General features: G+C 48.6%; 4 protein-coding genes across 4 annotated transcripts; 2 read left to right on the top strand and 2 right to left on the bottom strand.

Moving 5' to 3' along the window:
* Positions 1-547: 547 nt before the first annotated feature.
* On the top strand, positions 548-3,136 carry N7446_003388 (glycoside hydrolase family 92 protein; the record flags this gene model as incomplete). Its single annotated transcript, XM_058512137.1, has 5 exons — positions 548-686; positions 745-777; positions 831-940; positions 998-1,815; positions 1,873-3,136. The coding sequence occupies 5 exons, from the start codon at positions 548-550 to the stop codon at positions 3,134-3,136; spliced, it is 2,364 nt and encodes a 787-aa protein (XP_058377673.1).
* A 2,651-nt stretch (positions 3,137-5,787) lies between these two features.
* N7446_003387 (uncharacterized protein) lies at positions 5,788-8,007 on the top strand (the record flags this gene model as incomplete). Its single annotated transcript, XM_058512136.1, has 4 exons — positions 5,788-6,165; positions 6,210-6,385; positions 6,481-7,162; positions 7,216-8,007. The coding sequence occupies 4 exons, from the start codon at positions 5,788-5,790 to the stop codon at positions 8,005-8,007; spliced, it is 2,028 nt and encodes a 675-aa protein (XP_058377672.1).
* A 477-nt stretch (positions 8,008-8,484) lies between these two features.
* Positions 8,485-9,465, bottom strand: N7446_003386 (SDR family oxidoreductase; the record flags this gene model as incomplete). Its single annotated transcript, XM_058512135.1, has 5 exons — positions 8,485-8,568; positions 8,615-8,812; positions 8,859-9,233; positions 9,287-9,345; positions 9,390-9,465. The coding sequence occupies 5 exons, from the start codon at positions 9,463-9,465 to the stop codon at positions 8,485-8,487; spliced, it is 792 nt and encodes a 263-aa protein (XP_058377671.1).
* Positions 9,466-9,903: 438 nt separating this feature from the next.
* N7446_003385 (uncharacterized protein) lies at positions 9,904-11,610 on the bottom strand (the record flags this gene model as incomplete). The annotated part of the gene is made up of 4 exons (XM_058512134.1): positions 9,904-10,554; positions 10,611-10,842; positions 10,900-11,413; positions 11,466-11,610. 4 exons carry the CDS (start codon positions 11,608-11,610, stop codon positions 9,904-9,906), a joined length of 1,542 nt encoding a protein of 513 aa, XP_058377670.1.
* Between the last annotated feature and the right edge of the window lie 75 nt (positions 11,611-11,685).

The raw sequence follows: 11,685 nt of genomic DNA, 5'->3' as shown, positions 1-11,685 counted from the left end.
TATTGAAGAGAATCAGTCGGCTTCAATCCCATCACTGGGCCAGCGCTCGGAACTCACGGATTGCCCCTGGGACACCACGTTCCCCGCAGCTCGGGGTAATTGACTCGCCCCGCGCCCTGATCTCAATGATCGACAGTCGGCCAGGGACCCGAGTCATTTAATACTATATTGGAAGACTGTTTAGGCATCTTTCTTGCGCATCTTTGCGGTTCTTTCCGCTCCGTGGCCCCTTTCCGTATAGTGGAAAGCAAATAAGCGTTACACGGTGTATTTGCAGGGCACTGCAGATGTGACACCACAGCTTTGGCCGCGACCGATGCTACGTGACTCGGTTGGAAGTGAAGCATTCTCAATTAGCCCCCGATGTGACTGGATGGCGCTTTCCCTGAGCTCCTCGAAAGGCAGGCCGCATGCCGATCGGGGAATGCTTCCCCCGCGACTCATTACCGATCGGTAAATAAGTAGCTTAAATTCCCAACGCGTCTTCTTGAATACCGGAATTCGAAGCTGTTGGCGAATCAAGTTTGTGGATAGTTTTGAGTTGATCATGCCATCAGAACATCCCCTCCGTATGGGGGTTCTTGGTGCATTCACGACAGCTCTTTATGCCTCTTGTGCTCTAGCTGCGACAGATGACTCTGACGTGTTAAAATATGTCGATCCTTTGATCGGAACTGCCAATGGAGGTTCGTTTTAGAACTACACAGCTTTTTTGTCTGGAAATAAGCCTAACAACCTTCTTAGGCCATGTATTTGCAGGTGCGACGTTGCCATTTGGTATGTTTATCCACAATACATTGAAACTTCTGTCGCAAGACTAACAATCTTAGGCATGGCTAAGGCCGTTGCAGACACGTCGGGTGAGAACCAGGCTGGCTTCGCTTATGATACAAATGTTGTCACCGGATTTTCGCACATGCACGACTCTGGAACCGGCGGCGTAGGTTTTTCTGACAGTGTTTAGATTTTGTCTTTGTTTATTAATTCACCCTATTAGTCTCCATCGATGGGCAATTTCCCAATCTTCCCGCAACCGAATTGTCCCGGCGATGATATCCATCAGTGCAAATGGCAGCAGAGGGATCGTGCGGTGACCTGGAACAGGGAATCCCCTGAGGCTCGCCCTGGCTATTTTGGTATTTCATTGGCCAATGGTGTTCACGCAGAGATGACAACAACAAATCGATCTGCCTTGTACCGGTTCAAGTTCAACAATACTTCCAACCAGCCGCTCAGCCCGGTTATTCTTGTCGATTTGATGGATTTACCTCAGTCACGAAGAAACGGAACTGCTCATGTCGACCGCTCAACTGGTCGGCTTTCTGGAAGTGGTACTTTCAGCCCAAGCTTTGGAATTGGCAGATATAACTCTTATTTCTGCGTTGATTTCAAGGGAGCGGAGCTTCGTGAAACAGGATCCTGGTCTAATAATGGAGTCGACTTCAGCAAACCGAGTTTGTCGCTCGGGGTCAACTCATCTTCCACAGTATCCGCTGGCACATTTGCCAGATTTCGCAGCCCCAAAGACGACACCATTCTTGCCCGAGTGGGTGTCAGCTTCATAAGTGCCGACCAGGCATGCTCCAACGCAGAGCGAGAGCAACCTGAATTCGACTTTGAGGGCACCGTCTCCGCAGCCGAGGCTGCTTGGCGGAAGAAGCTAGGGGTCATTTCCGTAGATGCCCAAGGAGTTTCATCTGAGCTGCAAGAAGTCTTTTGGAGCGGAGCATACCGCTCATTGATTAGCCCTCAAGACTACACAGGAGAGAACCCCCTGTGGAAGAGTGACGAGCCATACTATGACAGCTACTACTGGTAAGACGATCTGATCTGCAGGCGCATGAACAGAATGCTCACAAGATAATCGCTTAGTATTTGGGACTCGTTCCGCAGCATTCACCCACTCCTGACGCTGGTTGACCCCTTGTCGCAATCTCTAATGATGCGCAGCTTGATTGACATATATCGACACGAGGGCTATCTGCCCGACTGTCGCATGTCCCTTTGCAAGGGCTATACACAGGGTGGGTCCAACGCAGATGTGTTGATGGCAGATGCGTATTTGAAAAAGGTCGACGGCATCGACTGGGATACTGCCTACCAGGCTGTGGTCAAGGATGCGGAGGTGGAGCCTGCGAACTGGGACGTCGAAGGGCGTGGTGGTCTTCACAGCTGGAAGCACCTCGGCTATATTCCATTCCAGGATATTGATCCATACGGCCGGGGCACGCACACTCGCAGTGTCTCACGGACAGTGGAATATGCGTACAACGACTTTTGTATTGCTGAGATGGCGAAGGGTATGGGTCACCATGCTGATTATGAGAAATACACGATGCGAGCCGGAAACTGGATTCACGTATTCAAGCACGATCAAAAGTCAAGCATCAAAGGCGTGGACACGGGCTTCACCGGTTTCCTCCAGCCTCGGTATCCGAACGGGACATGGGCTTACCAAGATCCGATATTCTGCAGTCCTTTGTTGAACTTCACGTCTTGTTACCTTAACCCCGATGGCCACGAGACATATGAAGGCAGTGCATGGATGTACACTTTCTATGCACCCCACGACATGGGCTCTCTAATCAAGACCCTCGGTGGTGCCGAGTCCTTCACATCTCGCCTGCGTTATCTCCACGACTCCGGATTGCTCTACATAGGTGACGAACAGGCATTCTTGCCTGTTTATCAATACCACTACGCTGGACGACCCGGTCTCTCTGCGTACCAGAGTCATTCCTACATTCCGTCTCAATTCAACACTACTGTGGCCGGAATCGCTGGCAATGACGACAGTGGTGCAATGGGTTCATTCGTGGTTCTGAGCATGATGGGTCTGTGGCCAGTCCCCGGTCAGGACGTCTACCTGATCACTCCGCCGTATTTCAAAGAAGTCAGCATTCGCAATCCTGTCACCAACAAGGTTGCCACTATCCGCAACATCAACTTTGACCCCAGCTATAAGTCCATTTACATCCAAAGTGCTAAGTGGAATGACAAGCCATGGACCAACAACTGGCTCACTCATGACTTCTTTGCTGAGGGTGGTGTTCTTGAGCTCGAGCTTGGGCCCAAGGAGAGTGACTGGGGAACTCACATTGAGGACCTTCCTCCGAGTATCAGCAAATACGAGTAAGGTTGATAACCAGGCAACGTTATCCCCTCTCTCAATTGTGCTCTGGATTTTGGGAGAAGGGATAAAAAGCCATATTCAGGGATGCATTTTTGAATGCTCACACACCGCATGTCCGGGATGGCAGTTCGAGATTATTCTTCACTATATATAATCTACAAAGCCTGATCGCATTCGAGTTAGGCACTGGTATTAAAACTTCTATTCTGAATCCTCTTTTTATAGACATTTGACCACAAGGATCCGAAATAGTTAAGTTATAACGTATTTCGCCACCGAGCCGCCACCCTATCAAAAAACGCGTCAATTGATTAGACTCTCTTTATCAACCACCTACCATGCCACCAATTCGCTCTCAAAGCGAAATCGCACAGAGCAAGAGGGTAGGATCTTATTCGCATAACGTATTTCACTACCGAGTGGATCACACCACCGAGTGGATCAGCGACGCGAAAACGCGTCATTTTATTAGACCTTCCTTCTTCAACCACCCACTATGCCACCAATTCGTACTCAATCCTCTCGAAATTTAGTAGAGCAGGAGGGTAGGATCTTATTAGCTATCCAGGCTATTAAAAAGCGAGAAATCACCTCTATACGCGAAGCATCACGTTATTTTGAAGTACCATTCTCTTCTTTACGGAACCGCCTTAACGGCCTCACAAATCGCTCCGAAACTCGCGCTAATAGCCATAAATTGACCGAAATTGAAGAAGAAACGCTTCTAAAATGGATACTCTCCATAGATTCTCGTGGATCAGCCCCTCGGCCGTCTACTGTACGAGAAATGGCTAATATTTTACTCGCGTCGCGTGGATCTACCCCGGTTACTTCGGTCGGCGAAAATTGGGTTACAAAATTCGTGAAAAGGCATCCAATCCTATCATCTCGGTTCTCAAAACGGTATAATTTCGATCGTGCGCAATGCGAAGACCCGAAGGCTATTAGCGATTGGTTTTCTCTCGTCCAAAACACAGTCCTTTCCTATGGTATCGATCCCGATGATATCTATAACTTCGACGAGACTGGTTTTGCAATGGGCTTAATTGCGACAGCGAAGGTTATTACGAGAAGGGAATACTATGGTCGCCGAGCACTTTTACAGCCCGGAAATCGCGCGTGGGTGACTACAATTGAATGTATAAATGCTTCGGGGTGGGCGCTTCCTCCGTGCGTGATCTTTAAGGGCAAAGCCTATATCGAATCTTGGTTCGACGGCCTCCCGGAGGATTGGCGCTTCGAGGTTAGTCCGAATGGATGGACTTCCGATGAAATTGGCCTTCGGTGGCTCGAAAAGCTCTTTATTCCGTCTACTTCTTCGCGTACGAAGGGGAAGTATAGACTTTTGATACTCGACGGCCACGGAAGTCATTTAACCGCGGAGTTCGATCGAATTTGCGAAAAGAACGATATTATCGCAATTTGTATGCCTCCGCACTCGTCTCACCTTTTACAGCCTCTCGATATTGGCTGTTTTGCGGTGTTAAAGCGCGCGTATAGTCGGCTTATTAAGTCAAAAATGCGGGCTAGAATCAACCACATTGATAAGCTAGACTTCCTCGAAGCCTACCCGTCCGCGCGAATTGAGGCATTTAAATCGGAGACTATTAAGAATAGCTTCGCCGCTACCGGTTTAATGCCTTATAATCCCGATCGAGTGATCTCGAAGCTCGATATTCGCCTTCGAACCCCGACACCCCCTCGAGCCGAGGAAGCGAGTGGGAGCCAAAAACGCCGTCGAACTACGTCCAATTACAAAAACAAGCTTCGTTAATTAAGGCTTTGCTAAAACAGCGCTCAAAAAGCCTACCGAGCCCGCTTAATTCCGCGATTGATCAGGTTTTGAAGGCCTGCCAAATTACGATGCAATCGGCAGCTTTGCTCGAGAAAGAAGTAAGCGAATTACGCGCTGCAAACGAGACGAAGAAGCGAAAAAGGACTCGATCTAAAAGGCAAATAGCTTCCGAAGAAGGCCTCTCTGTTTTAGAGGCCTCTACATTAGCAATGCAGCCGGAGCAAGCAATTATAGCACCAATACCCCGCCAGGCAGGACCGGTTCCGGCACCTTTACAGCCACGTACGAGGGCCTTACCGAAGTGTGGAGCATGTGGAATCGAGGGTCATAAGAGAAATGCGTGTCCAAATAGACCTCGTTTTTAATTTATTGAATTTAATGGCGTTTTGGTTGAGATAAATGCATTTAAATCTACTAGGTTGTGGGAGCTGATCCACTCGGTGGTGTGATCCACTCGGTAGTGAAATACGTTATCCAGGATATTAAGAAGCAAGAAATAAGCTCTATCTTTCTCGCTGCTCGTGCTTTTGGAGTGCCGCGTTCGACTTATGCGACCGCCTCTCTAGCTGTATAGAACGAGCTGTTTCACGCGCAAATTCATATAAATTGACTGAAATTGAAGAGGAATGCTTGTAGAATGGATACTTAAGTTATGACAGTTTATGCCTTCAAATTGAGGTGTCCGTTCTGTCGGACCTTCTCCGTATCCACTCTGCTCCCCGCAACCTAGAGACGCACTGTATGATGTACTTGTACGATGTACAGAGTGTTTGCAAGCTCTCATGTCTGCTACTAAATCACCCCCACAGAGCCCAAGGGCTGATTTACAAAGCCGTCAGCGCCCCATAGCAGAGCAAGCATGCAAGGAATGCCGCCGGAGGAAGTCCAAGGTGCCGCCAAGAACTTGAAGCTCTCCCTACAGAAGCTGACCGACTCGCAGTGTGACCGAATTGTCCCAGTGTGTGTCCTATGTCACAAATTTGGTCGGAGATGTGTCTATGAAAGACAAACCAAAACGCCTCTGACTCGACGCTACCTGACCGAGGTGGAAAGCGAGCTGGCGCGAACAAAAGCATTGCTGCAGCGATTTGTTCCGGATGAGCAAAACTTGGATCATGCTCTCGCATCAGAGCCAGGAGGACCTGAAAGAGCTTTGCTACAGCCCCCGAGAGGCTCTGATGCACAGCATTTTCGGAATGCCGGGCTAGTGTCTGGCGGTCGGACTGGGTCTGCTGCGGTCAGTACTCCCAATATCACATCTCAAAACTACACTCCGACCAGGACTCCAAATGCGCCCATACTGCCTGTCACGGGCCCTTCAGAGCGAGCACCAGAAAGGCAGTCACTAGGGCCCTCCGAGCCTCGCCCCTCGGGCCATCAGGCTTGTCCTTGGAATCTCCCCCGTCATCCAGTAATTTTGAATGGGATGAACGAACGGGAAAGGCCACAGGCGATAGGTTTGTCGACGGTATGGCTAGTCTGACAAGTAGTTCAAGTGAAAGCGGCTATCTAGGTATGGCCCAGAACATGTTTATGAGCTTTTTTCTAACAGCGAGGTAGGCGTCGCATCTGGAGCCGCATTACTGCGGATAACAGACACCCAATCGAACAGCGAAGACTATAATTCAAGGCCGTACCCTGAAGGATCAAGCCGGCAGCCTTGTGGCATTCCGTTCTCCCTGACGTCTCTCTCCCAACTAGAACCATTTGTGGATGCATACTTTTCATTGTACCACCAATCTTATCCTATAGTACACGAGGCTAAATTCCGGGCTCAGTTCATGGAAGTCATTCCTCGACCCACAGGTAATGCCTGGCAGGTCCTACTGTTTGTTTTGGCCGCAGTGGGTGCATTCACTGCTTCAACCCAACCTACTGATGTAGACCTTGGTCTGTTTGAAGCTGCTAAGGCACGGCTTTCTATCGATATGCTGGAGACGGGAAACCTGCTACTTGTGCAAGCCTTGACTCTCATCTCAAATTATATGCAGAAGAGAAATAAGCCAAACTCTGGCTATAACTATATGGGACTAGCACGTCGCATTGCAATGGGAATTGGTCTGCATAAAGAATTTCCGACCTGGGAGACCAATTTGCTTACCATTGAAATGAGGCGGCGGGTATGGTATTGTCTGTATATATTCGACGTTGGCGCCATCATCACCTTCTCCCGACCTCTTGATTTCCCCGACGATGGAATTGAAGTTGAACTTCCTTTGAACGTACATGACAGTGTGAGTTACCCCTCCATATGACTGATGCTGGTGTCTCTGACTTTCGTACCCAGGATGTCACGTCTGGAACGAAGCAAATACCACAGCCAGCCAACGAAACTACTGTTTACACCCATCTACGAGCACAGGCAACGTTCCATATGGCCTCGAGTCAGATCTACTCCAGGATCATATCATCGCCATTTCCATCAGCAAATGAGCTTATTGAGTTGGATGACCGACTGATTGGACACTGGCTTGCTAGGATTCCGGCATTCTTCCAAGAGAACGTTGTCCAAACACCAAAGTTCCGACTCTGTCACTCCATTGTATGTTGGCGATATCGAAACTTCCGTATCCTAATGTACCGCCCTTTTCTAGTAGGACGCCTGATGGTTCGCCCAGAACGAGGAGCATCTACCGTTCAAGAGAATGGCATGCAAGTGGAAATTGCAATCCAGCGCTGCTTAGATGCAGCTCGGGAGTCAGTACAACTTATCTCTTCATTCTGGGCACAGGAGCAGAAAAGCATGATGGCCTGCTGGTACGGACTGTATTTTCTGTTCCAGGCAGTTCTCATCCCAGTCATCTGTCTACGCAACGACCCACAATGTGCGCTTGCAACAGGCTGGCGCGATCAAATAACCCAGGCGATGCATGTGCTTGAATCAATGACACGGCTTAATCCCACAGCTTCTCGTTGTCTGGGAGTTATTCGCTCTCTGTGTGGGTCATACTTTAATCCTTCTGTTGATGGTTGGGGTCCAACAGAAGAGTCGCCGCAAACGCAACTCGCTAATCTGTACCCATTGATGTGGCCAACATTGGAAATGGCGCAATTGGACGGCACGGATTCAACGCTGTAAGTCTTTGTGTTCTGCTACAGATATATTCCACTCGGTATTAACAATCTGCAGACAGGAATCAACCATTTTGGACTTTATGAATCAACTGCCGGGCTTTGAGTAGATTATACGGTGTATAGGAACACTGAAATGCTATGTGTATAAAGTGTGTTGAATTTTTGCCTCCTGTCTCCATGGAGGAATCGATATATGAAAGCCCAACGGGCACCTCCTACAAGGAGCACCAGTCATAGGCCATAAGGCCTTTCACACCCACATCTTTATACAATCTACATGATTAACCCGAGGAACGCGAAAATGGGCAAAAATTAGATAAAAAGGGGGTGAAAACAAATGCATGAAATGGCGTACTCCTTTTGAGGCTTTCGTGTACTGTCCAAACCTTCATCAGCGGCACTGTATACACGTTTATAACCTCTGCTGTAGGTAATTAGGCTTTAATTTGTTATTTACTTTGGCTAAAGACCACATTGTACCTTAAGGCAAGGTATATCCGCCATCAATAACAAGGTTGGCACCAGTCATATAGCTGGAAGCGTCGGAGGCGCAGAACACATAAGCCTTAAGACAGTTAGTAAATTTCTCAATGAGATTTGTAAATACTCACCCCCTTTAACTCGTAACATTCCGCCATTCTCTTAGCAGGGATCATGCTGAACCACTTCTCCTGCCATTCCTTGGGATGAATGTCCAGAATGTCGGTAGCAATGAACCCAGGCGAGATACAGTTCACTCGGCAGTAGTCAACCCACTCGACGGACAAGCACTTGGCCAGCTGCACAACACCTGCCTTTGACGCATTGTACTGCCAATAATTAGCAAAATCAACCAGCTATAATCGGAACACCTACCGCAGCCTGTTTCTGGGGCACATTAACCAAAGTCGCACTGACCGACGCTGTGAATATAACATTCCCATAGCCCTGAGCCTTGAAAATGCGCCCAGCCGCCTGAGCAGAATAGAAAGCACCGTCCAGATTGACCTTCATAATTTCGCTCCACTGATCGGTAGTGTAGTCCTCAGCGGCAATAGACGAAACAATACCGGAGTTCACAACCATGATATCGAGTTTACCGAAATCCTTCGCGACCTGCTGCACGGCGGCCTCAATCTCAGACTGAATGCCCACATTAGCCTGATACGCCGCTGCGCGTACGTTGTTGGCGCTTGCAATCTTGGCTGCAATGTCATCGGCGGTCTTGGAAGTGTTATAGATCAGGGCGACCTTGATCATCTGTTAGCTTGGAGTTCTGGCGACAGAGGGGAAGGGCAATTTACATTAGCTCCAGCTTCAGCCAATGCTTTCGAGACTTCTAGTCCGATTCCGCGAGCTCCGCCTGCAAATTGTTAGAGATATTTCTCCAAATGGCGTGTGTTGTACCAGTGATCACGGCAACCTTGCCGGTGAGGTCGAACGCTTTCATGACATGCTGGTTCGGGGGTTGTGAAAGGACCATTTTGGCGTGTTTCAAACGTTTCAAGCGTATAAAATGTAAGAATATGAAGATAATCGCTTGAACTTGAAGCCCGAAACGTTACGTTGTGTCCCCCTCATCGGGTCAACTCCGACCGGAGGCTGTTGTCCGCGCGGGCGACGATGTCCGACTTGCGCGTCAAACACGGAAAACCGGATTTCTTGTGATTTGCCTGTTTTGCTGGTCAGATGGTTTGAGCTGGAAGTGATATTATGTAGCAAGGCTCTTCCGATAAACGCCTTGGGTAGTTTAACACTGCCAATGATAGCTTGTAGTTGACCTCAGTATAAGACCACTTCTATAGATAAAGACGGCATATGCTAATTATCAAACGAGGATCATGCAGAGCAAAGAGATTAGCATTCTATTATAATAACTTAAGTATACAAGTCTTCACGATACGCCAGCGAAAGAAACAAACTAGGCAGCATGCTCAATATGCTCTCCTTTCCCATCAAAGTTCACTGCTTTATCAAATATAGCTCCACTGGTCACAGGCGAGGGACCATCAAACACCTCGGCGATCTCTTCAAGGGAGTATCCCTTGGTCTCCGGGAATGCAAACCAAGTTACAACCAGCACCACAACATCAAAGCAGCAGAAGAAGATGTAGTAATGCCACCCGATATTATCAAGTGCGATCGGGTTCACAAATGCTAATACAATAAGTGAACTATAGACGCTCAGCAATTCCACAGTCAGCCCTTTGCTGCGAATGGAGAAGGGGAAGATCTCGGTCGGATAACCGAGGAGAAGTGGTGTATAAGCGATGTCATAGTGAAAGTAAAAGATGAACACAAATGCGATCACCGTCGAGCCTAGCGCGTTGGCTTGTGTACTATCAAACACGGCAGAGCATGCAGTCCAGATCACGAACGAAAGGAGCATGCCTGCTGCCGACCATAAGAACAATGTCCGACGACCAAGTCGATCGACAAGAAGGGCACCACTTCCCGCTGCAATGAAGTTGAATATTTGCAATAGGCCGTTGATGAGAGTCTGAGTATCTGAGTCTTTGATTCCGACAGTGTCGAGGACGAGGGTGAGGTAGTAAGATACAACCGCAACGCCCTATATGGCATGAGGTTAGTCGACGACAACACTGGTGCGACCGAGAAGACACTCACGTTCCATTGCGCAAAGGCACCCACGCAAACTGCAATGAAAGTGCGCTTTCGATTACCTGGAGTCTTGACTAGAGACGACCATTTGGTCTCCGCGGCCTGGCTTTCCATTTCAATGGTACGGACGATCTCAGCCATCTCGAATTGGATCAAAGGATGCGTTATATCTCCGGCTGTATGAAAACGAGCAAGTAGTCCCTCGGCCTCTTCTCTCTTTCCATTTGCAATTAGCCAGCTAAATTCTATATGTCAGTATACTGTTCATGCGGACCCTCCCAAAAATACAACTCACCGAGGCGACTCTGGGACCAACCACCAGAGCAAGATTTGAACAATGGGAAATCCAGCTTGAATGATCGAGGGGACCCTCCAGCTCCAGTCTGAAGATGCCATATGCTTTTGGGTACCATAAGCTGTCCACGAAGCTAATATGGCACCAAGATAGTACATAGTCCAGAAAGCACTGGTATACTTGCCTCGATGAGTCGGGTATGCTAGCTCTGTAATGAGCATCGGAGAGGGCTGCACGACTAGCATGGAGCCAATGCCAACCAAGACACGAGAGAATACAAACATTCCATACTGCACCGATGCAGCCTGAATAATTGACGCAAAGACAATCACGATGGCACCCGACAACAGCGTCAAGCGTCTTCCAATACGATCGGACAAGATTCCAACAAAGGGCAACGAGATCACACTTCCAATAGACTGCGCTGCATTGACGACACCGAGTATTGAGCCCGATGGGTTACCGAAATACTGCTTCCATTCGGAAATAGATTGGAGGCCATTCATGAGGGATCCTATCCAAGATGAGCTACCCAATACTTCAGGTAATAGAGGAAAATTACCTACCATCATATCCAGCCACAGCTGACGACAGCAAGGGAATGATGAGAATGAGATTGAGTTCTAAGAGGTGCGGTACTCTGAACCAAGGACGATCATATTGAGGCAGGACTGAAGCCAGTGCCTCACCAACGATATCTTGGTTTTTCATTGTGGTATGGGTGCCGGGTCAAAGATGCAGACTGGAATCGAAACCGATGAGCATTCAGAGGGACAAGGACTCTCA

The sequence above is a fragment of the Penicillium canescens genome (assembly GCF_028828765.1).
Source record: "Penicillium canescens strain IBT 15451 chromosome Unknown utg000002l_segment0_segment0, whole genome shotgun sequence".
NCBI classification, from domain to species: Eukaryota; Fungi; Ascomycota; class Eurotiomycetes; order Eurotiales; family Aspergillaceae; genus Penicillium; species Penicillium canescens.
The sequence above is the reverse complement of the archived record's forward strand: the minus strand, read 5'-3'. Positions and strand labels throughout refer to the sequence as shown.